This window comes from Cygnus atratus, unplaced genomic scaffold, assembly GCF_013377495.2.
Source record: "Cygnus atratus isolate AKBS03 ecotype Queensland, Australia unplaced genomic scaffold, CAtr_DNAZoo_HiC_assembly HiC_scaffold_238, whole genome shotgun sequence".
Taxonomy (NCBI): domain Eukaryota; kingdom Metazoa; phylum Chordata; class Aves; order Anseriformes; family Anatidae; genus Cygnus; species Cygnus atratus.
Window position 1 is genome coordinate 1 of NW_026109831.1, and position 20,000 is coordinate 20,000.

Consider the following 20,000-nt stretch of genomic DNA (forward strand, 5'->3'; position numbering starts at 1 on the left):
GCTGAGGGAGCGGGTGGGGGCTGGCGAGGAACCGGCATCAGCACAACAGCCCCGTGGCACGCAGGGAGGAGTCCGGGGCTCAGCCACCACGGGCCACGTGCCCCCAGCGCGGCCAGCTCCTCCCCGCGCTCGCCGGCCCCCATAAAAGCGTGGTCCTGGGCAAGCGCTGGCATCCGCTGCTCCTGCCTGGCTCTGCTCGGGAAAAGGGTGGGTGGCGGGGCCTCCTCGGGCAGGGTCCGGCGTGGGGCTCCCTGGCCACGAGAGCTCTGCCGGAGGCGCTGTGGGCAGAGGGGCTCCGTGGGGGCAGGCGAGGGCCGCGGGCACACGGGGAGCAGGCGTGGAGAGCCGGGGCGGGCTGAGGAGGGAGCCCCCTGGCTGGGGCACGGGCCCTGCTCTGCCAGGGCATCTCCTCACTCACAGCACCGGCCCTGGGGGCTTTGCATTGCAGGCTCAGCTCTCTCACACCAAGATGGCTTGCAACGACCTGTACCCGCCGAAAACCAGCGTCGCCGTCCCCCAGCCCATCGCTGAGAGCTGCAACGAGCTGTGCGCGCGGCAGTGCCCCGACTCGACGGCCTTCATCCAGCCGCCCCCCGTCGTCGTCACCTTCCCCGGCCCCATCCTCAGCTCCTTCCCCCAGCAAGCCGTGGTGGGCTCCTCCGGGGCACCCGCCTTTGGGGGCTCCTTGGGGCTGGGGGGCCTCTACGGCGTGGGGGCCACCCAGGGCTCGGGGGGCCTCTGCACCTTTGGCAGGCCCTACGCCTCTCCCGCCTGCAGCCCCTACCTCTTGCCGCGCTACAGCAAGAAGCTGTGGGACACCTGTGGGCCCTGCTAAAGCCAGGCCCGTGCCACCTCTTCTCCTCCTCGTCCTTCCTCCTCCTCTTCACAGACATGTGACTCCTCCAGTGCTGCCCCCCAGGGCCCTTTCTTGGCCCTGTGCCGGCCACCGCCTGGGAGAAGCCTGAAGGAAGAACGCCTCTCTGGAAGCCCCAGGCACCACCTGTCTGCCTGGGCCTTGCTCGCGTCTCTGTGCTTGTGTCCTTTCCTGCCTTGACAATAAAGCAAGCCTGCATCCAATGCCTGCCTCTCCGCCTTTCCTTTCCAGGCCCCGCGGGGGCTCCAGGGCTCCCTCCCCCTGCACATGGCCCCTTCGGTCTCCCAGCCCCCCGAAGAGCCGGGGCGCCCTGGCAAAAGGCCCAGGCAGCCCTGGCTCCCACACTGAGGGCTGCAGCCCATCTCCCAGGGCCCTGCCTGAAAGCAGCCTGCTCCCCGGCTCCAGCAGGGCCGCCTCCAGCCACTCCATACAAGGTCCTGAAACAGAGGGGAACCCCGAGCGAGGATCAGCAGCACGCCAACTGCCGCCTCCACGCAGCGCGACCTGAACGAAGCTTAAGCCTAGCCCAAACCACTTCCCTGCCCAGCCCGCTCCCGGGCTTTCACACTCCCATAGCTGAAGAAAGAGTTTCTCCCTAAGAGCCAACCTGAACTTCTCCCAGGGCACCGTTCAGCTCTGAGCTTTTCCCTCACAGCCCAGCAGTTAGCAGAGCTTATCTTTAGCAGGCAATTTCTATACAATTAGCAGAGCTTGCAGTCAAACCAAACTTCTAGGAACCAGCTCGGCTTCCTTGTCATCTAGGATTCTTGCATTTCCTAGACGGATCAGTCACGCGGACCCTCTGCCAAATCCTTACTAATCACCACCACACCACCACCACAGGCTAGAGCCAGTCTTGACCGGAAAGAACTCACTCTACTCAAAGGAAGAAGACAACGCCGCAGGCGGCCCTGAGCACCGAGGAAGCAGAGGCTTCTTCCTTCCAGCCAGCCAGCCAGCCAGCCAGCCAGCAGCAGCAGCTCCAGCCTGAGTGCCACTTGGGGCTTGCTGCCGCTTCGTTTTATAGCCAGTGCTCCCTGAGCTGTGCCACTTCCCTCTTCCTTAACGGGCGTCACCACACCCAAGGATCCAGCACGTGGGCTTTGTGCTAACACTGATGGGCTTAATCCCAGGGCCAGCAGGAGGCTTGCCTGGGAAGAGGTGTCACCTCAGCCTGGGGCCACAAAGGGGGAGACAGAAGGGGAGGGGGGCGACCCATGCTCAGCGCCCTTACGTCTTATGGCTGCTGCTAACCCTATTGCCAATGATCAGGAGCAGGGGGGAGCGCTCACGGCCCCAAGGCACGTTGCTGGCTCCTGCTCCACTGGGCGGCCACCAGCCCCAGGGCCATTTCTGCAAGGCTGCCCTCCAGCAAGGGACCGGCCATGCACTCACCGCGTGCAGCGCTCAGCCATCCCTGCTCTCCGGCCTCTTCCTCTGCGCTTCTTGCCAGAGACGGTGCCTCGCTTCTGTGGAGCAGCGCCACTTGGCAGAGCTGGTCGCGCTCCGGGCGGAGAAGGCCAGGCAAAGCAGAACTGCCAGCACCTCTCCTGCTCTCTGCCCTAATGCCCTGGGCCTCTCAGCACCAGCATTTGCCCTCCCCGGGAGCCTCCGCTACGCCCCCCGCACCGCTGCTTTCCTGACTCGGAACACAGAGAGAGGAAGAGAGAGACAGGAGTGGATGCAGGAAACCTTTATTGTGCCCAGCACGGCAGGAGAAGTGGACAGAGAGCAGGGCAGGAGCCAGCGAGGCTGGCTGCGGCGTGTCGGGGGGGCGGAGGATCTTTTCCAGAGCGTGGCTTCTGGTTGCGCAAGCCCCGGTGGTGCGGCAGTGCGGCTCGGGAGGACTTGGCCCATGGGCCCCACAGGCCTTGAAGGGTCCTGCTCTTGCCGCAGAGAGCAGGAAGGGGGAAGGGAGAGGGGGAGAGCAGAGGGCAAACCGGGCACAAGGCCCTGGCTGTGGAGGAAGGAGGAGCAGCAGAGGGCGGGAGAGGCCAAAGGGGCCAGCACTGCCATTGCCCAGGCCTTGGCCGGGGCTGCAGATGCTCAGCGCTCCTCAGCACCCCGTGCCCACGAGGTCAGCCATGCGTCGGGGCAGCTGGCAGGGGCTGTGGGGCAGGGCCTGGCTTTAGCAGGGCCCACAGGTGTCCCACAGCTTCTTGCTGTAGCGCGGCAAGAGGTAGGGGCTGCAGGCGGGAGAGGCGTAGGGCCTGCCAAAGGTGCAGAGGCCCCCCGAGCCCTGGGTGGCCCCCGCGCGGTAGAGGCCCCCCAGCCCCAAGGAGCCCCCAAAGGCGGGTGCCCCGGAGGAGCCCACCACGGCTTGCTGGGGGAAGGAGCTGAGGATGGGGCCGGGGAAGGTGACGACGACGGGGGGCGGCTGGATGAAGGCCGTCGAGTCGGGGCACTGCCGCGCGCACAGCTCGTTGCAGCTCTCAGCGATGGGCTGGGGGACGGCGACGCTGGTTTTTGGCGGGCACAGGTCGTAGCAAGCCATCTTGTGGGATTGGACGGTGCTCTGCAAGAGGGCACAGAGTGCGATGCGAGGCAGCAGTAGAGGGCAGCTGCCCAGGCCGAGGCGTAGGGGCCAGGGGCAGGAGCCGGGGGAGGAGGAGAAGCGCTCACAGACTTACCCTGTTCCCGAAGCAGAAGGCGGCCAGAGCAGTGCTTGCGAGAGCCCCGCACAGGCCGAGCTTTTATCCAGGCCCTGCCATAGCGCAGCGCCCGCTGGGCCAATGGGCAGAGGCGGCACTCCCTCCTGCCGAGGCCAGGCTGTCCTGCTCCTGCCCTCCCTGAGTCAGCATCCCCTGTCCGGACCAGCACAGGCCCCTTTGCTGGCTTCCCTCCCCTTTCCGCTTGGCGGGCCAAATGCGTGGTGCTGAGCAGGCAGTGCCCGAGAGGAGCGCCTTTGATTTGGCGTTTCGTCACCTCGCCCCTCTGGAGATAACAACTCCAGTGCGTACGTCATGGAGGCACTGGCACGTGACGGCTTCTTGCCCAGCGCCGCGACCCCTCTCTGCCCTGGGGCTCTCCACAGCGGGCACGGGGCCGCCCCGAGACCAAGCCCCTGGGGAAGAGCTGTGGCACGCAGGGTGCTGGCAGCCCACCTTTGTCACGCTCCCTGCCCTCAGGCACGCAGGGGATGAGACGGCAGCGGGGCTAATTTGCCCATTAGGTGAGGGCTGGCGAGCATCCAAGCGGGGTAATTGCAGGGGCTGAGGGAGCGGGTGGGGGCTGGCGAGGAACCGGCGTCAGCACAACAGCCCCGTGGCACGCAGGGAGGAGTCCGGGGCTCGGCCACCACGGGCCACGTGCCCCCAGCGCGGCCAGCTCCTCCCCGCGCTCGCCGGCCCCCATAAAAGCGTGGTCCTGGGCAAGCGCTGGCATCCGCTGCTCCTGCCTGGCTCTGCTCGGGAAAAGGGTGGGTGGCGGGGCCTCCTCAGGCAGGGTCCGGCGTGGGGCTCCCTGGCCACGAGAGCTCTGCCGGAGGCGCTGTGGGCAGAGGGGCTCCGTGGGGGCAGGCGAGGGCCGTGGGCACACGGGGAGCAGGCGTGGAGAGCCGGGGCGGGCTGAGGAGGGAGCCCCCTGGCTGGGGCACGGGCCCTGCTCTGCCAGGGCATCTCCTCACTCACAGCACCGGCCCTGGGGGCTTTGCATTGCAGGCTCAGCTCTCTCACACCAAGATGGCTTGCAACGACCTGTACCCGCCGAAAACCAGCGTCGCCGTCCCCCAGCCCATCGCTGAGAGCTGCAACGAGCTGTGCGCGCGGCAGTGCCCCGACTCGACGGCCTTCATCCAGCCGCCCCCCGTCGTCGTCACCTTCCCCGGCCCCATCCTCAGCTCCTTCCCCCAGCAAGCCGTGGTGGGCTCCTCCGGGGCACCCGCCTTTGGGGGCTCCTTGGGGCTGGGGGGCCTCTACGGCGCGGGGGCCACCCAGGGCTCGGGGGGCCTCTGCACCTTTGGCAGGCCCTACGCCTCTCCCGCCTGCAGCCCCTACCTCTTGCCGCGCTACAGCAAGAAGCTGTGGGACACCTGTGGGCCCTGCTAAAGCCAGGCCCGTGCCACCTCTTCTCCTCCTCGTCCTTCCTCCTCCTCTTCACAGACATGTGACTCCTCCAGTGCTGCCCCCCAGGGCCCTTTCTTGGCCCTGTGCCGGCCACCGCCTGGGAGAAGCCTGAAGGAAGAACGCCTCTCTGGAAGCCCCAGGCACCACCTGTCTGCCTGGGCCTTGCTCGCGTCTCTGTGCTTGTGTCCTTTCCTGCCTTGACAATAAAGCAAGCCTGCATCCAATGCCTGCCTCTCCGCCTTTCCTTTCCAGGCCCCGCGGGGGCTCCAGGGCTCCCTCCCCCTGCACATGGCCCCTTCGGTCTCCCAGCCCCCCGAAGAGCCGGGGCGCCCTGGCAAAAGGCCCAGGCAGCCCTGGCTCCCACACTGAGGGCTGCAGCCCATCTCCCAGGGCCCTGCCTGAAAGCAGCCTGCTCCCCGGCTCCAGCAGGGCCGCCTCCAGCCACTCCATACAAGGTCCTGAAACAGAGGGGAACCCCGAGCGAGGATCAGCAGCACGCCAACTGCCGCCTCCACGCAGCGCGACCTGAACGAAGCTTAAGCCTAGCCCAAACCACTTCCCTGCCCAGCCCGCTCCCGGGCTTTCACACTCCCATAGCTGAAGAAAGAGTTTCTCCCTAAGAGCCAACCTGAACTTCTCCCAGGGCACCGTTCAGCTCTGAGCTTTTCCCTCACAGCCCAGCAGTTAGCAGAGCTTATCTTTAGCAGGCAATTTCTATACAATTAGCAGAGCTTGCAGTCAAACCAAACTTCTAGGAACCAGCTCGGCTTCCTTGTCATCTAGGATTCTTGCATTTCCTAGACGGATCAGTCACGCGGACCCTCTGCCAAATCCTTACTAATCACCACCACACCACCACCACAGGCTAGAGCCAGTCTTGACCGGAAAGAACTCACTCTACTCAAAGGAAGAAGACAACGCCGCAGGCGGCCCTGAGCACCGAGGAAGCAGAGGCTTCTTCCTTCCAGCCAGCCAGCCAGCCAGCCAGCCAGCAGCAGCAGCTCCAGCCTGAGTGCCACTTGGGGCTTGCTGCCGCTTCGTTTTATAGCCAGTGCTCCCTGAGCTGTGCCACTTCCCTCTTCCTTAACGGGCGTCACCACACCCAAGGATCCAGCACGTGGGCTTTGTGCTAACACTGATGGGCTTAATCCCAGGGCCAGCAGGAGGCTTGCCTGGGAAGAGGTGTCACCTCAGCCTGGGGCCACAAAGGGGGAGACAGAAGGGGAGGGGGGCGACCCATGCTCAGCGCCCTTACGTCTTATGGCTGCTGCTAACCCTATTGCCAATGATCAGGAGCAGGGGGGAGCGCTCACGGCCCCAAGGCACGTTGCTGGCTCCTGCTCCACTGGGCGGCCACCAGCCCCAGGGCCATTTCTGCAAGGCTGCCCTCCAGCAAGGGACCGGCCATGCACTCACCGCGTGCAGCGCTCAGCCATCCCTGCTCTCCGGCCTCTTCCTCTGCGCTTCTTGCCAGAGACGGTGCCTCGCTTCTGTGGAGCAGCGCCACTTGGCAGAGCTGGTCGCGCTCCGGGCGGAGAAGGCCAGGCAAAGCAGAACTGCCAGCACCTCTCCTGCTCTCTGCCCTAATGCCCTGGGCCTCTCAGCACCAGCATTTGCCCTCCCCGGGAGCCTCCGCTACGCCCCCCGCACCGCTGCTTTCCTGACTCGGAACACAGAGAGAGGAAGAGAGAGACAGGAGTGGATGCAGGAAACCTTTATTGTGCCCAGCACGGCAGGAGAAGTGGACAGAGAGCAGGGCAGGAGCCAGCGAGGCTGGCTGCGGCGTGTCGGGGGGGCGGAGGATCTTTTCCAGAGCGTGGCTTCTGGTTGCGCAAGCCCCGGCGGTGCGGCAGTGCGGCTCGGGAGGACTTGGCCCATGGGCCCCACAGGCCTTGAAGGGTCCTGCTCTTGCCGCAGAGAGTGGGAAGGGGGAATGGAGAGGGGGAGAGCAGAGGGCAAACCAGGCACAAGGCCCTGGCTGTGGAGGAAGGAGGAGCAGCAGAGGGCGGGAGAGGCCGAAGGGGCCAGCACTGCCGTTGCCCAGGCCTTGGCCGGGGCTGCAGATGCTAGCACTCCTCAGCACCCCGTGCCCACGAGGTCAGCCATGCGTCGGGGCAGCTGGCAGGGGCTGTGGGGCAGGGCCTGGCTTTAGCAGGGCCCACAGGTGTCCCACAGCTTCTTGCTGTAGCGCGGCAAGAGGTAGGGGCTGCAGGCGGGAGAGGCGTAGGGCCTGCCAAAGGTGCAGAGGCCCCCCGAGCCCTGGGTGGCCCCCGCGCGGTAGAGGCCCCCCAGCCCCAAGGAGCCCCCAAAGGCGGGTGCCCCGGAGGAGCCCACCACGGCTTGCTGGGGGAAGGAGCTGAGGATGGGGCCGGGGAAGGTGACGACGACGGGGGGCGGCTGGATGAAGGCCGTCGAGTCGGGGCACTGCCGCGCGCACAGCTCGTTGCAGCTCTCAGCGATGGGCTGGGGGATGGCGACGCTGGTTTTCGGCGGGCACAGGTCGTAGCAGGCCATCTTGCGGGATTGGACGGTGCTCTGCAAGAGGGCACAGAGTGCGATGCAAGGCAGCAGTAGAGGGCAGCTGCCCAGGCCGAGGCGTAGGGGCCAGGGGCAGGAGCCGGGGGAGGAGGAGAAGCGCTCGCAGACTTACCCTGTTCCCCAAGCAGAAGGCGGCCAGAGCAGTGCTTGCGAGAGCCCCGCACAGGCCGAGCTTTTATCCAGGCCCCGCCATTGCGCAGCGCCCGCTGGGCCAATGGGCAGAGGCGGCACTCCCTCCTGCCGAGGCCAGGCTGTCCTGCTCCTGCCCTCCCTGAGTCAGCATCCCCTGTCCGGACCAGCACAGGCCCCTTTGCTGGCTTCCCTCCCCTTTCCGCTTGGCGGGCCAAATGCGTGGTGCTGAGCAGGCAGTGCCCGAGAGGAGCGCCTTTGATTTGGCGTTTCGTCACCTCGCCCCTCTGGAGATAACAACTCCAGTGCGTACGTCATGGAGGCACTGGCACGTGGCTGCTTCTTGCCCAGCGCCGCAACCCCGCTCTGCCCTGGGGCTCTCCACAGCGGGCACGGGGCCACCCCGAGACCAAGCCCCTGGGGAAGAGCTGTGGCACGCAGGGTGCTGGCAGCCCGCCTTTGTCACGCTCCCTGCCCTCTTAGGCACGCAGGGGATGAGACGGCAGCGGGGCTAATTTGCCCATTCGGTGAGAGCTGGCGAGCGTCCGAGCGGGGTAATTGCAGGGGCTGAGGGAGCGGGTGGGGGCTGGCGAGGAACCGGCATCAGCACAACAGCCCCGTGGCACGCAGGGAGGAGTCCGGGGCTCAGCCACCACGGGCCACGTGCCCCCAGCGCGGCCAGCTCCTCCCCGCGCTCGCCGGCCCCCATAAAAGCGTGGTCCTGGGCAAGCGCTGGCATCCGCTGCTCCTGCCTGGCTCTGCTCGGGAAAAGGGTGGGTGGCGGGGCCTCCTCGGGCAGGGTCCGGCGTGGGGCTCCCTGGCCACGAGAGCTCTGCCGGAGGCGCTGTGGGCAGAGGGGCTCCGTGGGGGCAGGCGAGGGCCGCGGGCACACGGGGAGCAGGCGTGGAGAGCCGGGGCGGGCTGAGGAGGGAGCCCCCTGGCTGGGGCACGGGCCCTGCTCTGCCAGGGCATCTCCTCACTCACAGCACCGGCCCTGGGGGCTTTGCATTGCAGGCTCAGCTCTCTCACACCAAGATGGCTTGCAACGACCTGTACCCGCCGAAAACCAGCGTCGCCGTCCCCCAGCCCATCGCTGAGAGCTGCAACGAGCTGTGCGCGCGGCAGTGCCCCGACTCGACGGCCTTCATCCAGCCGCCCCCCGTCGTCGTCACCTTCCCCGGCCCCATCCTCAGCTCCTTCCCCCAGCAAGCCGTGGTGGGCTCCTCCGGGGCACCCGCCTTTGGGGGCTCCTTGGGGCTGGGGGGCCTCTACGGCGTGGGGGCCACCCAGGGCTCGGGGGGCCTCTGCACCTTTGGCAGGCCCTACGCCTCTCCCGCCTGCAGCCCCTACCTCTTGCCGCGCTACAGCAAGAAGCTGTGGGACACCTGTGGGCCCTGCTAAAGCCAGGCCCGTGCCACCTCTTCTCCTCCTCGTCCTTCCTCCTCCTCTTCACAGACATGTGACTCCTCCAGTGCTGCCCCCCAGGGCCCTTTCTTGGCCCTGTGCCGGCCACCGCCTGGGAGAAGCCTGAAGGAAGAACGCCTCTCTGGAAGCCCCAGGCACCACCTGTCTGCCTGGGCCTTGCTCGCGTCTCTGTGCTTGTGTCCTTTCCTGCCTTGACAATAAAGCAAGCCTGCATCCAATGCCTGCCTCTCCGCCTTTCCTTTCCAGGCCCCGCGGGGGCTCCAGGGCTCCCTCCCCCTGCACATGGCCCCTTCGGTCTCCCAGCCCCCCGAAGAGCCGGGGCGCCCTGGCAAAAGGCCCAGGCAGCCCTGGCTCCCACACTGAGGGCTGCAGCCCATCTCCCAGGGCCCTGCCTGAAAGCAGCCTGCTCCCCGGCTCCAGCAGGGCCGCCTCCAGCCACTCCATACAAGGTCCTGAAACAGAGGGGAACCCCGAGCGAGGATCAGCAGCACGCCAACTGCCGCCTCCACGCAGCGCGACCTGAACGAAGCTTAAGCCTAGCCCAAACCACTTCCCTGCCCAGCCCGCTCCCGGGCTTTCACACTCCCATAGCTGAAGAAAGAGTTTCTCCCTAAGAGCCAACCTGAACTTCTCCCAGGGCACCGTTCAGCTCTGAGCTTTTCCCTCACAGCCCAGCAGTTAGCAGAGCTTATCTTTAGCAGGCAATTTCTATACAATTAGCAGAGCTTGCAGTCAAACCAAACTTCTAGGAACCAGCTCGGCTTCCTTGTCATCTAGGATTCTTGCATTTCCTAGACGGATCAGTCACGCGGACCCTCTGCCAAATCCTTACTAATCACCACCACACCACCACCACAGGCTAGAGCCAGTCTTGACCGGAAAGAACTCACTCTACTCAAAGGAAGAAGACAACGCCGCAGGCGGCCCTGAGCACCGAGGAAGCAGAGGCTTCTTCCTTCCAGCCAGCCAGCCAGCCAGCCAGCCAGCAGCAGCAGCTCCAGCCTGAGTGCCACTTGGGGCTTGCTGCCGCTTCGTTTTATAGCCAGTGCTCCCTGAGCTGTGCCACTTCCCTCTTCCTTAACGGGCGTCACCACACCCAAGGATCCAGCACGTGGGCTTTGTGCTAACACTGATGGGCTTAATCCCAGGGCCAGCAGGAGGCTTGCCTGGGAAGAGGTGTCACCTCAGCCTGGGGCCACAAAGGGGGAGACAGAAGGGGAGGGGGGCGACCCATGCTCAGCGCCCTTACGTCTTATGGCTGCTGCTAACCCTATTGCCAATGATCAGGAGCAGGGGGGAGCGCTCACGGCCCCAAGGCACGTTGCTGGCTCCTGCTCCACTGGGCGGCCACCAGCCCCAGGGCCATTTCTGCAAGGCTGCCCTCCAGCAAGGGACCGGCCATGCACTCACCGCGTGCAGCGCTCAGCCATCCCTGCTCTCCGGCCTCTTCCTCTGCGCTTCTTGCCAGAGACGGTGCCTCGCTTCTGTGGAGCAGCGCCACTTGGCAGAGCTGGTCGCGCTCCGGGCGGAGAAGGCCAGGCAAAGCAGAACTGCCAGCACCTCTCCTGCTCTCTGCCCTAATGCCCTGGGCCTCTCAGCACCAGCATTTGCCCTCCCCGGGAGCCTCCGCTACGCCCCCCGCACCGCTGCTTTCCTGACTCGGAACACAGAGAGAGGAAGAGAGAGACAGGAGTGGATGCAGGAAACCTTTATTGTGCCCAGCACGGCAGGAGAAGTGGACAGAGAGCAGGGCAGGAGCCAGCGAGGCTGGCTGCGGCGTGTCGGGGGGGCGGAGGATCTTTTCCAGAGCGTGGCTTCTGGTTGCGCAAGCCCCGGTGGTGCGGCAGTGCGGCTCGGGAGGACTTGGCCCATGGGCCCCACAGGCCTTGAAGGGTCCTGCTCTTGCCGCAGAGAGCAGGAAGGGGGAAGGGAGAGGGGGAGAGCAGAGGGCAAACCGGGCACAAGGCCCTGGCTGTGGAGGAAGGAGGAGCAGCAGAGGGCGGGAGAGGCCAAAGGGGCCAGCACTGCCATTGCCCAGGCCTTGGCCGGGGCTGCAGATGCTCAGCGCTCCTCAGCACCCCGTGCCCACGAGGTCAGCCATGCGTCGGGGCAGCTGGCAGGGGCTGTGGGGCAGGGCCTGGCTTTAGCAGGGCCCACAGGTGTCCCACAGCTTCTTGCTGTAGCGCGGCAAGAGGTAGGGGCTGCAGGCGGGAGAGGCGTAGGGCCTGCCAAAGGTGCAGAGGCCCCCCGAGCCCTGGGTGGCCCCCGCGCCGTAGAGGCCCCCCAGCCCCAAGGAGCCCCCAAAGGCGGGTGCCCCGGAGGAGCCCACCACGGCTTGCTGGGGGAAGGAGCTGAGGATGGGGCCGGGGAAGGTGACGACGACGGGGGGCGGCTGGATGAAGGCCGTCGAGTCGGGGCACTGCCGCGCGCACAGCTCGTTGCAGCTCTCAGCGATGGGCTGGGGGACGGCGACGCTGGTTTTTGGCGGGCACAGGTCGTAGCAAGCCATCTTGTGGGATTGGACGGTGCTCTGCAAGAGGGCACAGAGTGCGATGCAAGGCAGCAGTAGAGGGCAGCTGCCCAGGCCGAGGCGTAGGGGCCAGGGGCAGGAGCCGGGGGAGGAGGAGAAGCGCTCGCAGACTTACCCTGTTCCCGAAGCAGAAGGCGGCCAGAGCAGTGCTTGCGAGAGCCCCGCACAGGCCGAGCTTTTATCCAGGCCCCGCCATAGCGCAGCGCCCGCTGGGCCAATGGGCAGAGGCGGCACTCCCTCCTGCCGAGGCCAGGCTGTCCTGCTCCTGCCCTCCCTGAGTCAGCATCCCCTGTCCGGACCAGCACAGGCCCCTTTGCTGGCTTCCCTCCCCTTTCCGCTTGGCGGGCCAAATGCGTGGTGCTGAGCAGGCAGTGCCCGAGAGGAGCGCCTTTGATTTGGCGTTTCGTCACCTCGCCCCTCTGGAGATAACAACTCCAGTGCGTACGTCATGGAGGCACTGGCACGTGACTGCTTCTTGCCCAGCGCCGCGACCCCTCTCTGCCCTGGGGCTCTCCACAGCGGGCACGGGGCCGCCCCGAGACCAAGCCCCTGGGGAAGAGCTGTGGCACGCAGGGTGCTGGCAGCCCGCCTTTGTCACGCTCCCTGCCCTCTAGGCACGCAGGGGATGAGACGGCAGCGGGGCTAATTTGCCCATTAGGTGAGGGCTGGCGAGCATCCAAGCGGGGTAATTGCAGGGGCTGAGGGAGCGGGTGGGGGCTGGCGAGGAACCGGCGTCAGCACAACAGCCCCGTGGCACGCAGGGAGGAGTCCGGGGCTCGGCCACCACGGGCCACGTGCCCCCAGCGCGGCCAGCTCCTCCCCGCGCTCGCCGGCCCCCATAAAAGCGTGGTCCTGGGCAAGCGCTGGCATCCGCTGCTCCTGCCTGGCTCTGCTCGGGAAAAGGGTGGGTGGCGGGGCCTCCTCAGGCAGGGTCCGGCGTGGGGCTCCCTGGCCACGAGAGCTCTGCCGGAGGCGCTGTGGGCAGAGGGGCTCCGTGGGGGCAGGCGAGGGCCGCGGGCACACGGGGAGCAGGCGTGGAGAGCCGGGGCGGGCTGAGGAGGGAGCCCCCTGGCTGGGGCACGGGCCCTGCTCTGCCAGGGCATCTCCTCACTCACAGCACCGGCCCTGGGGGCTTTGCATTGCAGGCTCAGCTCTCTCACACCAAGATGGCTTGCAACGACCTGTACCCGCCGAAAACCAGCGTCGCCGTCCCCCAGCCCATCGCTGAGAGCTGCAACGAGCTGTGCGCGCGGCAGTGCCCCGACTCGACGGCCTTCATCCAGCCGCCCCCCGTCGTCGTCACCTTCCCCGGCCCCATCCTCAGCTCCTTCCCCCAGCAAGCCGTGGTGGGCTCCTCCGGGGCACCCGCCTTTGGGGGCTCCTTGGGGCTGGGGGGCCTCTACGGCGCGGGGGCCACCCAGGGCTCGGGGGGCCTCTGCACCTTTGGCAGGCCCTACGCCTCTCCCGCCTGCAGCCCCTACCTCTTGCCGCGCTACAGCAAGAAGCTGTGGGACACCTGTGGGCCCTGCTAAAGCCAGGCCCGTGCCACCTCTTCTCCTCCTCGTCCTTCCTCCTCCTCTTCACAGACATGTGACTCCTCCAGTGCTGCCCCCCAGGGCCCTTTCTTGGCCCTGTGCCGGCCACCGCCTGGGAGAAGCCTGAAGGAAGAACGCCTCTCTGGAAGCCCCAGGCCACCACCTGTCTGCCTGGGCCTTGCTCGCGTCTCTGTGCTTGTGTCCTTTCCTGCCTTGACAATAAAGCAAGCCTGCATCCAATGCCTGCCTCTCCGCCTTTCCTTTCCAGGCCCCGCGGGGGCTCCAGGGCTCCCTCCCCCTGCACATGGCCCCTTCGGTCTCCCAGCCCCCCGAAGAGCCGGGGCGCCCTGGCAAAAGGCCCAGGCAGCCCTGGCTCCCACACTGAGGGCTGCAGCCCATCTCCCAGGGCCCTGCCTGAAAGCAGCCTGCTCCCCGGCTCCAGCAGGGCCGCCTCCAGCCACTCCATACAAGGTCCTGAAACAGAGGGGAACCCCGAGCGAGGATCAGCAGCACGCCAACTGCCGCCTCCACGCAGCGCGACCTGAACGAAGCTTAAGCCTAGCCCAAACCACTTCCCTGCCCAGCCCGCTCCCGGGCTTTCACACTCCCATAGCTGAAGAAAGAGTTTCTCCCTAAGAGCCAACCTGAACTTCTCCCAGGGCACCGTTCAGCTCTGAGCTTTTCCCTCACAGCCCAGCAGTTAGCAGAGCTTATCTTTAGCAGGCAATTTCTATACAATTAGCAGAGCTTGCAGTCAAACCAAACTTCTAGGAACCAGCTCGGCTTCCTTGTCATCTAGGATTCTTGCATTTCCTAGACGGATCAGTCACGCGGACCCTCTGCCAAATCCTTACTAATCACCACCACACCACCACCACAGGCTAGAGCCAGTCTTGACCGGAAAGAACTCACTCTACTCAAAGGAAGAAGACAACGCCGCAGGCGGCCCTGAGCACCGAGGAAGCAGAGGCTTCTTCCTTCCAGCCAGCCAGCCAGCCAGCCAGCCAGCAGCAGCAGCAGCTCCAGCCTGAGTGCCACTTGGGGCTTGCTGCCGCTTCGTTTTATAGCCAGTGCTCCCTGAGCTGTGCCACTTCCCTCTTCCTTAACGGGCGTCACCACACCCAAGGATCCAGCACGTGGGCTTTGTGCTAACACTGATGGGCTTAATCCCAGGGCCAGCAGGAGGCTTGCCTGGGAAGAGGTGTCACCTCAGCCTGGGGCCACAAAGGGGGAGACAGAAGGGGAGGGGGGCGACCCATGCTCAGCGCCCTTACGTCTTATGGCTGCTGCTAACCCTATTGCCAATGATCAGGAGCAGGGGGGAGCGCTCACGGCCCCAAGGCACGTTGCTGGCTCCTGCTCCACTGGGCGGCCACCAGCCCCAGGGCCATTTCTGCAAGGCTGCCCTCCAGCAAGGGACCGGCCATGCACTCACCGCGTGCAGCGCTCAGCCATCCCTGCTCTCCGGCCTCTTCCTCTGCGCTTCTTGCCAGAGACGGTGCCTCGCTTCTGTGGAGCAGCGCCACTTGGCAGAGCTGGTCGCGCTCCGGGCGGAGAAGGCCAGGCAAAGCAGAACTGCCAGCACCTCTCCTGCTCTCTGCCCTAATGCCCTGGGCCTCTCAGCACCAGCATTTGCCCTCCCCGGGAGCCTCCGCTACGCCCCCCGCACCGCTGCTTTCCTGACTCGGAACACAGAGAGAGGAAGAGAGAGACAGGAGTGGATGCAGGAAACCTTTATTGTGCCCAGCACGGCAGGAGAAGTGGACAGAGAGCAGGGCAGGAGCCAGCGAGGCTGGCTGCGGCGTGTCGGGGGGGCGGAGGATCTTTTCCAGAGCGTGGCTTCTGGTTGCGCAAGCCCCGGCGGTGCGGCAGTGCGGCTCGGGAGGACTTGGCCCATGGGCCCCACAGGCCTTGAAGGGTCCTGCTCTTGCCGCAGAGAGCAGGAAGGGGGAAGGGAGAGGGGGAGAGCAGAGGGCAAACCGGGCACAAGGCCCTGGCTGTGGAGGAAGGAGGAGCAGCAGAGGGCGGGAGAGGCCGAAGGGGCCAGCACTGCCAGTTGCCCAGGCCTTGGCCGGGGCTGCAGATGCTCAGCGCTCCTCAGCACCCCGTGCCCACGAGGTCAGCCAGGCAGTCGGGGCAGCTGGCAGGGGCTGTGGGGCAGGGCCTGGCTTTAGCAGGGCCCACAGGTGTCCCACAGCTTCTTGCTGTAGCGCGGCAAGAGGTAGGGGCTGCAGGCGGGAGAGGCGTAGGGCCTGCCAAAGGTGCAGAGGCCCCCCGAGCCCTGGGTGGCCCCCGCGCCGTAGAGGCCCCCCAGCCCCAAGGAGCCCCCAAAGGCGGGTGCCCCGGAGGAGCCCACCACGGCTTGCTGGGGGAAGGAGCTGAGGATGGGGCCGGGGAAGGTGACGACGACGGGGGGCGGCTGGATGAAGGCCGTCGAGTCGGGGCACTGCCGTGCGCACAGCTCGTTGCAGCTCTCAGCGATGGGCTGGGGGACGGCGACGCTGGTTTTTGGCGGGCACAGGTCGTAGCAAGCCATCTTGTGGGATTGGACGGTGCTCTGCAAGAGGGCACAGAGTGCGATGCAAGGCAGCAGTAGAGGGCAGCTGCCCAGGCCGAGGCGTAGGGGCCAGGGGCAGGAGCCGGGGGAGGAGGAGAAGCGCTCGCAGACTTACCCTGTTCCCGAAGCAGAAGGCGGCCAGAGCAGTGCTTGCGAGAGCCCCGCACAGGCCGAGCTTTTATCCAGGCCCCGCCATAGCGCAGCGCCCGCTGGGCCAATGGGCAGAGGCGGCACTCCCTCCTGCCGAGGCCAGGCTGTCCTGCTCCTGCCCTCCCTGAGTCAGCATCCCCTGTCCGGACCAGCACAGGCCCCTTTGCTGGCTTCCCTCCCCTTTCCGCTTGGCGGGCCAAATGCGTGGTGCTGAGCAGGCAGTGCCCGAGAGGAGCGCCTTTGATTTGGCGTTTCGTCACCTCACCCCTCTGGAGATAACAACTCCAGTGCGTACGTCATGGAGGCACTGGCGCGTGACTGCTTCTTGCCCAGCGCCGCGACCCCTCTCTGCCCTGGGGCTCTCCACAGCGGGCACGGGGCCGCCCCGAGACCAAGCCCCTGGGGAAGAGCTGTGGCACGCAGGGTGCTGGCAGCCCGCCTTTGTCACGCTCCCTGCCCTCTTAGGCACGCAGGGGATGAGACAGCAGCGGGGCTAATTTGCCCATTAGGTGAGGGCTGGCGAGCGTCCGAGCGGGGTAATTGCAGGGGCTGAGGGAGCGGGTAGGGACTGGTGAGGAACCGGCGTCAGCACAACAGCCCCGTGGCACGCAGGGAGGAGTCCGGGGCTCGGCCACCACGGGCCACGTGCCCCCAGCGCGGCCAGCTCCTCCCCGTGCTCGCCGGCCCCCATAAAAGCGTGGTCCTGGGCAAGCACTGGCATCCGCTGCTCCTGCCTGGCTCTGCTCGGGAAAAGGGTGGGTGGCGGGGCCTCCTCGGGCAGGGTCCGGCGTGGGGCTCCCTGGCCACGAGAGCTCTGCCGGAGGCGCTGTGGGCAGAGGGGCTCCGTGGGGGCAGGCGAGGGCTGCGGGCACACGGGGAGCAGGCGTGGAGAGCCGGGGCGGGCTGAGGAGGGAGCCCCCTGGCTGGGGCACGGGCCCTGCTCTGCCAGGGCATCTCCTCACTCACAGCACCGGCCCTGGGGGCTTTGCATTGCAGGCTCAGCTCTCTCACACCAAGATGGCTTGCAACGACCTGTACCCGCCGAAAACCAGCGTCGCCGTCCCCCAGCCCATCGCTGAGAGCTGCAACGAGCTGTGCGCGCGGCAGTGCCCCGACTCGACGGCCTTCATCCAGCCGCCCCCCGTCGTCGTCACCTTCCCCGGCCCCATCCTCAGCTCCTTCCCCCAGCAAGCCGTGGTGGGCTCCTCCGGGGCACCCGCCTTTGGGGGCTCCTTGGGGCTGGGGGGCCTCTACGGCGCGGGGGCCACCCAGGGCTCGGGGGGCCTCTGCACCTTTGGCAGGCCCTACGCCTCTCCCGCCTGCAGCCCCTACCTCTTGCCGCGCTACAGCAAGAAGCTGTGGGACACCTGTGGGCCCTGCTAAAGCCAGGCCCGTGCCACCTCTTCTCCTCCTCGTCCTTCCTCCTCCTCTTCACAGACATGTGACTCCTCCAGTGCTGCCCCCCAGGGCCCTTTCTTGGCCCTGTGCCGGCCACCGCCTGGGAGAAGCCTGAAGGAAGAACGCCTCTCTGGAAGCCCCAGCCACCACCTGTCTGCCTGGGCCTTGCTCGCGTCTCTGTGCTTGTGTCCTTTCCTGCCTTGACAATAAAGCAAGCCTGCATCCAATGCCTGCCTCTCCGCCTTTCCTTTCCAGGCCCCGCAGGGGCTCCAGGGCTCCCTCCCCCTGCACATGGCCCCTTCGGTCTCCCAGCCCCCCGAAGAGCCGGGGCGCCCTGGCAAAAGGCCCAGGCAGCCCTGGCTCCCACACTGAGGGCTGCAGCCCACCTCCCAGGGCCCTGCCTGAAAGCAGCCTGCTCCCCGGCTCCAGCAGGGCCGCCTCCAGCCACTCCATACAAGGTCCTGAAACAGAGGGGAACCCCGAGCGAGGATCAGCAGCACGCCAACTGCCGCCTCCACGCAGCGCGACCTGAACGAAGCTTAAGCCTAGCCCAAACCACTTCCCTGCCCAGCCCGCTCCCGGGCTTTCACACTCCCATAGCTGAAGAAAGAGTTTCTCCCTAAGAGCCAACCTGAACTTCTCCCAGGGCACCGTTCAGCTCTGAGCTTTTCCCTCACAGCCCAGCAGTTAGCAGAGCTTATCTTTAGCAGGCAATTTCTATACAATTAGCAGAGCTTGCAGTCAAACCAAACTTCTAGGAACCAGCTCGGCTTCCTTGTCATCTAGGATTCTTGCATTTCCTAGACGGATCAGTCATGCGGACCCTCTGCCAAATCCTTACTAATCACCACCACACCACCACCACAGGCTAGAGCCAGTCTTGACCGGAAAGAACTCACTCTACTCAAAGGAAGAAGACAACGCCGCAGGCGGCCCTGAGCACCGAGGAAGCAGAGGCTTCTTCCTTCCAGCCAGCCAGCCAGCCAGCCAGCAGCAGCAGCTCCAGCCTGAGTGCCACTTGGGGCTTGCTGCCGCTTCGTTTTATAGCCAGTGCTCCCTGAGCTGTGCCACTTCCCTCTTCCTTAACGGGCGTCACCACACCCAAGGATCCAGCACGTGGGCTTTGTGCTAACACTGATGGGCTTAATCCCAGGGCCAGCAGGAGGCTTGCCTAGGAAGAGGTGTCACCTCAGCCTGGAGCCACAAAGGGGGAGACAGAAGGGGAGGGGGGCGACCCATGCTCAGCGCCCTTACGTCTTATGGCTGCTGCTAACCCTATTGCCAATGATCAGGAGCAGGGGGGAGCGCTCACGGCCCCAAGGCACGTTGCTGGCTCCTGCTCCACTGGGCGGCCACCAGCCCCAGGGCCATTTCTGCAAGGCTGCCCTCCAGCAAGGGACCGGCCATGCACTCAGCGCGTGCGGCGCTCAGCCATCCCTGCTCTCCGGCCTCTTCCTCTGCGCTTCTTGCCAGAGACGGTGCCTCGCTTCTGCGGAGCAGTGCCACTTGGCAGAGCTGGTCGCACTCCCGGGCGGAGAAGGCCAGGCAAAGCAGAACTGCCAGCACCTCTCCTGCTCTCTGCCCTAATGCCCTGGGCCTCTCAGCACCAGCATTTGCCCTCCCCGGGAACCTCCGCTACGCCCCCCGCACCGCTGCTTTCCTGACTCGGAACACAGAGAGAGGAAGAGAGAGACAGGAGTGGATGCAGGAAACCTTTATTGTGCCCAGCACGGCAGGAGAAGTGGACAGAGAGCAGGGGCAGGAGCCAGCGAGGCTGGCTGCGGCATGCCGGGGGGGGCAGAGGATCTTTTCCAGAGCGTGGCTTCTGGTTGCGCAAGCCCCGGTGGTGCGGCAGTGCGGCTCGGGAGGACTTGGCCCATGGGCCCCACAGGCCTTGAAGGGTCCTGCTCTTGCCGCAGAGAGCAGGAAGGGGGAAGGGAGAGGGGGAGAGCAGAGGGCAAACCGGGCACAAGGCCCTGGCTGTGGAGGAAGGAGGAGCAGCAGAGGGCGGGAGAGGCCGAAGGGGCCAGCACTGCCGTTGCCCAGGCCTTGGCCGGGGCTGCAGATGCTCAGCGCTCCTCAGCACCCCGTGCCCACGAGGTCAGCCAGGCGTCGGGGCAGCTGGCAGGGGCTGTGGGGCAGGGCCTGGCTTTAGCAGGGCCCACAGGTGTCCCACAGCTTCTTGCTGTAGCGCGGCAAGAGGTAGGGGCTGCAGGCGGGAGAGGCGTAGGGCCTGCCAAAGGTGCAGAGGCCCCCCAAGCCCTGGGTGGCCCCCGCACCGTAGAGGCCCCCCAGCCCCAAGGAGCCCCCAAAGGCGGGTGCCCCGGAGGAGCCCACCACGGCTTGCTGGGGGAAGGAGCTGAGGATGGGGCCGGGGAAGGTGACGACGACGGGGGGCGGCTGGATGAAGGCCGTCGAGTCGGGGCACTGCCGCGCGCACAGCTCGTTGCAGCTCTCAGCGATGGGCTGGGGGACGGCGACGCTGGTTTTTGGCAGGCACAGGTCGTAGCAAGCCATCTTGTGGGATTGGACGGTGCTCTGCAAGAGGGCATAGAGTGCGATGCGAGGCAGCAGTAGAGGGCAGCTGCCCAGGCCGAAGCGTAGGGGCCAGGGGCAGGAGCCGGGGGAGGAGGAGAAGCGCTCGCAGACTTACCCTGTTCCCGAAGCAGAAGGCGGCCAGAGCAGTGCTTGCGAGAGCCCCGCACAGGCCGAGCTTTTATCCAGGCCCCGCCATAGTGCAGCGCCCGCTGGGCCAATGGGCAGAGGCGGCACTCCCTCCTGCCGAGGCCAGGCTGTCCTG

At 66.3% G+C, this 20,000-nt stretch overlaps 8 protein-coding genes and 2 pseudogenes across 10 annotated transcripts; 5 read left to right on the plus strand and 5 right to left on the minus strand.

Annotated features, from left to right (window-relative positions):
- Positions 1-460: 460 nt before the first annotated feature.
- LOC118258568 (scale keratin-like) lies at positions 461-835 on the plus strand. Its single transcript, XM_035567429.1, has one exon. The coding sequence runs from the start codon at positions 470-472 to the stop codon at positions 833-835; it is 366 nt and encodes a 121-aa protein (XP_035423322.1). The 5' UTR covers positions 461-469.
- Positions 836-2,552: 1,717 nt separating this feature from the next.
- LOC118258492 (scale keratin-like) lies at positions 2,553-15,798 on the minus strand. Of its 2 annotated transcripts, none has more exons than XM_050716721.1 (2): positions 15,768-15,798; positions 2,553-3,389 (listed from the first exon to the last, which is right to left on the minus strand). In XM_050716721.1, the coding sequence occupies exon 2, from the start codon at positions 3,366-3,368 to the stop codon at positions 3,003-3,005; it is 366 nt and encodes a 121-aa protein (XP_050572678.1). In that variant the 5' UTR covers positions 3,369-3,389; positions 15,768-15,798; the 3' UTR covers positions 2,553-3,002. The 2 variants fall into 2 exon arrangements, with proteins under 2 accessions (XP_050572678.1, XP_050572679.1); XM_050716722.1 differs by lacking the exon at positions 15,768-15,798 and adding an exon at positions 11,676-11,706.
- On the plus strand, positions 4,546-5,069 carry LOC118258523 (scale keratin-like). The gene has a single exon (XM_035567381.2). It carries the CDS (start codon positions 4,555-4,557, stop codon positions 4,918-4,920), a length of 366 nt encoding a protein of 121 aa, XP_035423274.1. The 5' UTR covers positions 4,546-4,554; the 3' UTR covers positions 4,921-5,069.
- Positions 7,087-7,669, minus strand: LOC118258491 (scale keratin-like; annotated as a pseudogene).
- LOC118258569 (scale keratin-like) lies at positions 8,632-9,006 on the plus strand. The gene has a single exon (XM_035567430.1). It carries the CDS (start codon positions 8,641-8,643, stop codon positions 9,004-9,006), a length of 366 nt encoding a protein of 121 aa, XP_035423323.1. The 5' UTR covers positions 8,632-8,640.
- On the minus strand, positions 10,827-19,884 carry LOC118258486 (scale keratin-like). Of its 2 annotated transcripts, none has more exons than XM_050716719.1 (2): positions 19,854-19,884; positions 10,827-11,560 (listed from the first exon to the last, which is right to left on the minus strand). In XM_050716719.1, exon 2 carries the CDS (start codon positions 11,537-11,539, stop codon positions 11,174-11,176), a length of 366 nt encoding a protein of 121 aa, XP_050572676.1. In that variant the 5' UTR covers positions 11,540-11,560; positions 19,854-19,884; the 3' UTR covers positions 10,827-11,173. The 2 variants fall into 2 exon arrangements, with proteins under 2 accessions (XP_050572676.1, XP_050572675.1); XM_050716718.1 differs by lacking the exon at positions 19,854-19,884 and adding an exon at positions 15,768-15,798.
- Positions 12,718-13,162, plus strand: LOC118258524 (scale keratin-like). The gene has a single exon (XM_035567382.2). It carries the CDS (start codon positions 12,727-12,729, stop codon positions 13,090-13,092), a length of 366 nt encoding a protein of 121 aa, XP_035423275.1. The 5' UTR covers positions 12,718-12,726; the 3' UTR covers positions 13,093-13,162.
- On the minus strand, positions 15,245-19,884 carry LOC118258487 (scale keratin-like). Its single transcript, XM_050716720.1, has 2 exons — positions 19,854-19,884; positions 15,245-15,652 (listed from the first exon to the last, which is right to left on the minus strand). The coding sequence occupies exon 2, from the start codon at positions 15,629-15,631 to the stop codon at positions 15,266-15,268; it is 366 nt and encodes a 121-aa protein (XP_050572677.1). The 5' UTR covers positions 15,632-15,652; positions 19,854-19,884; the 3' UTR covers positions 15,245-15,265.
- LOC118258525 (scale keratin-like) lies at positions 16,167-17,334 on the plus strand. Its single transcript, XM_035567383.2, has 2 exons — positions 16,167-16,311; positions 16,799-17,334. The coding sequence occupies exon 2, from the start codon at positions 16,820-16,822 to the stop codon at positions 17,183-17,185; it is 366 nt and encodes a 121-aa protein (XP_035423276.1). The 5' UTR covers positions 16,167-16,311; positions 16,799-16,819; the 3' UTR covers positions 17,186-17,334.
- Positions 19,352-19,934, minus strand: LOC118258488 (scale keratin-like; annotated as a pseudogene).
- Between the last annotated feature and the right edge of the window lie 66 nt (positions 19,935-20,000).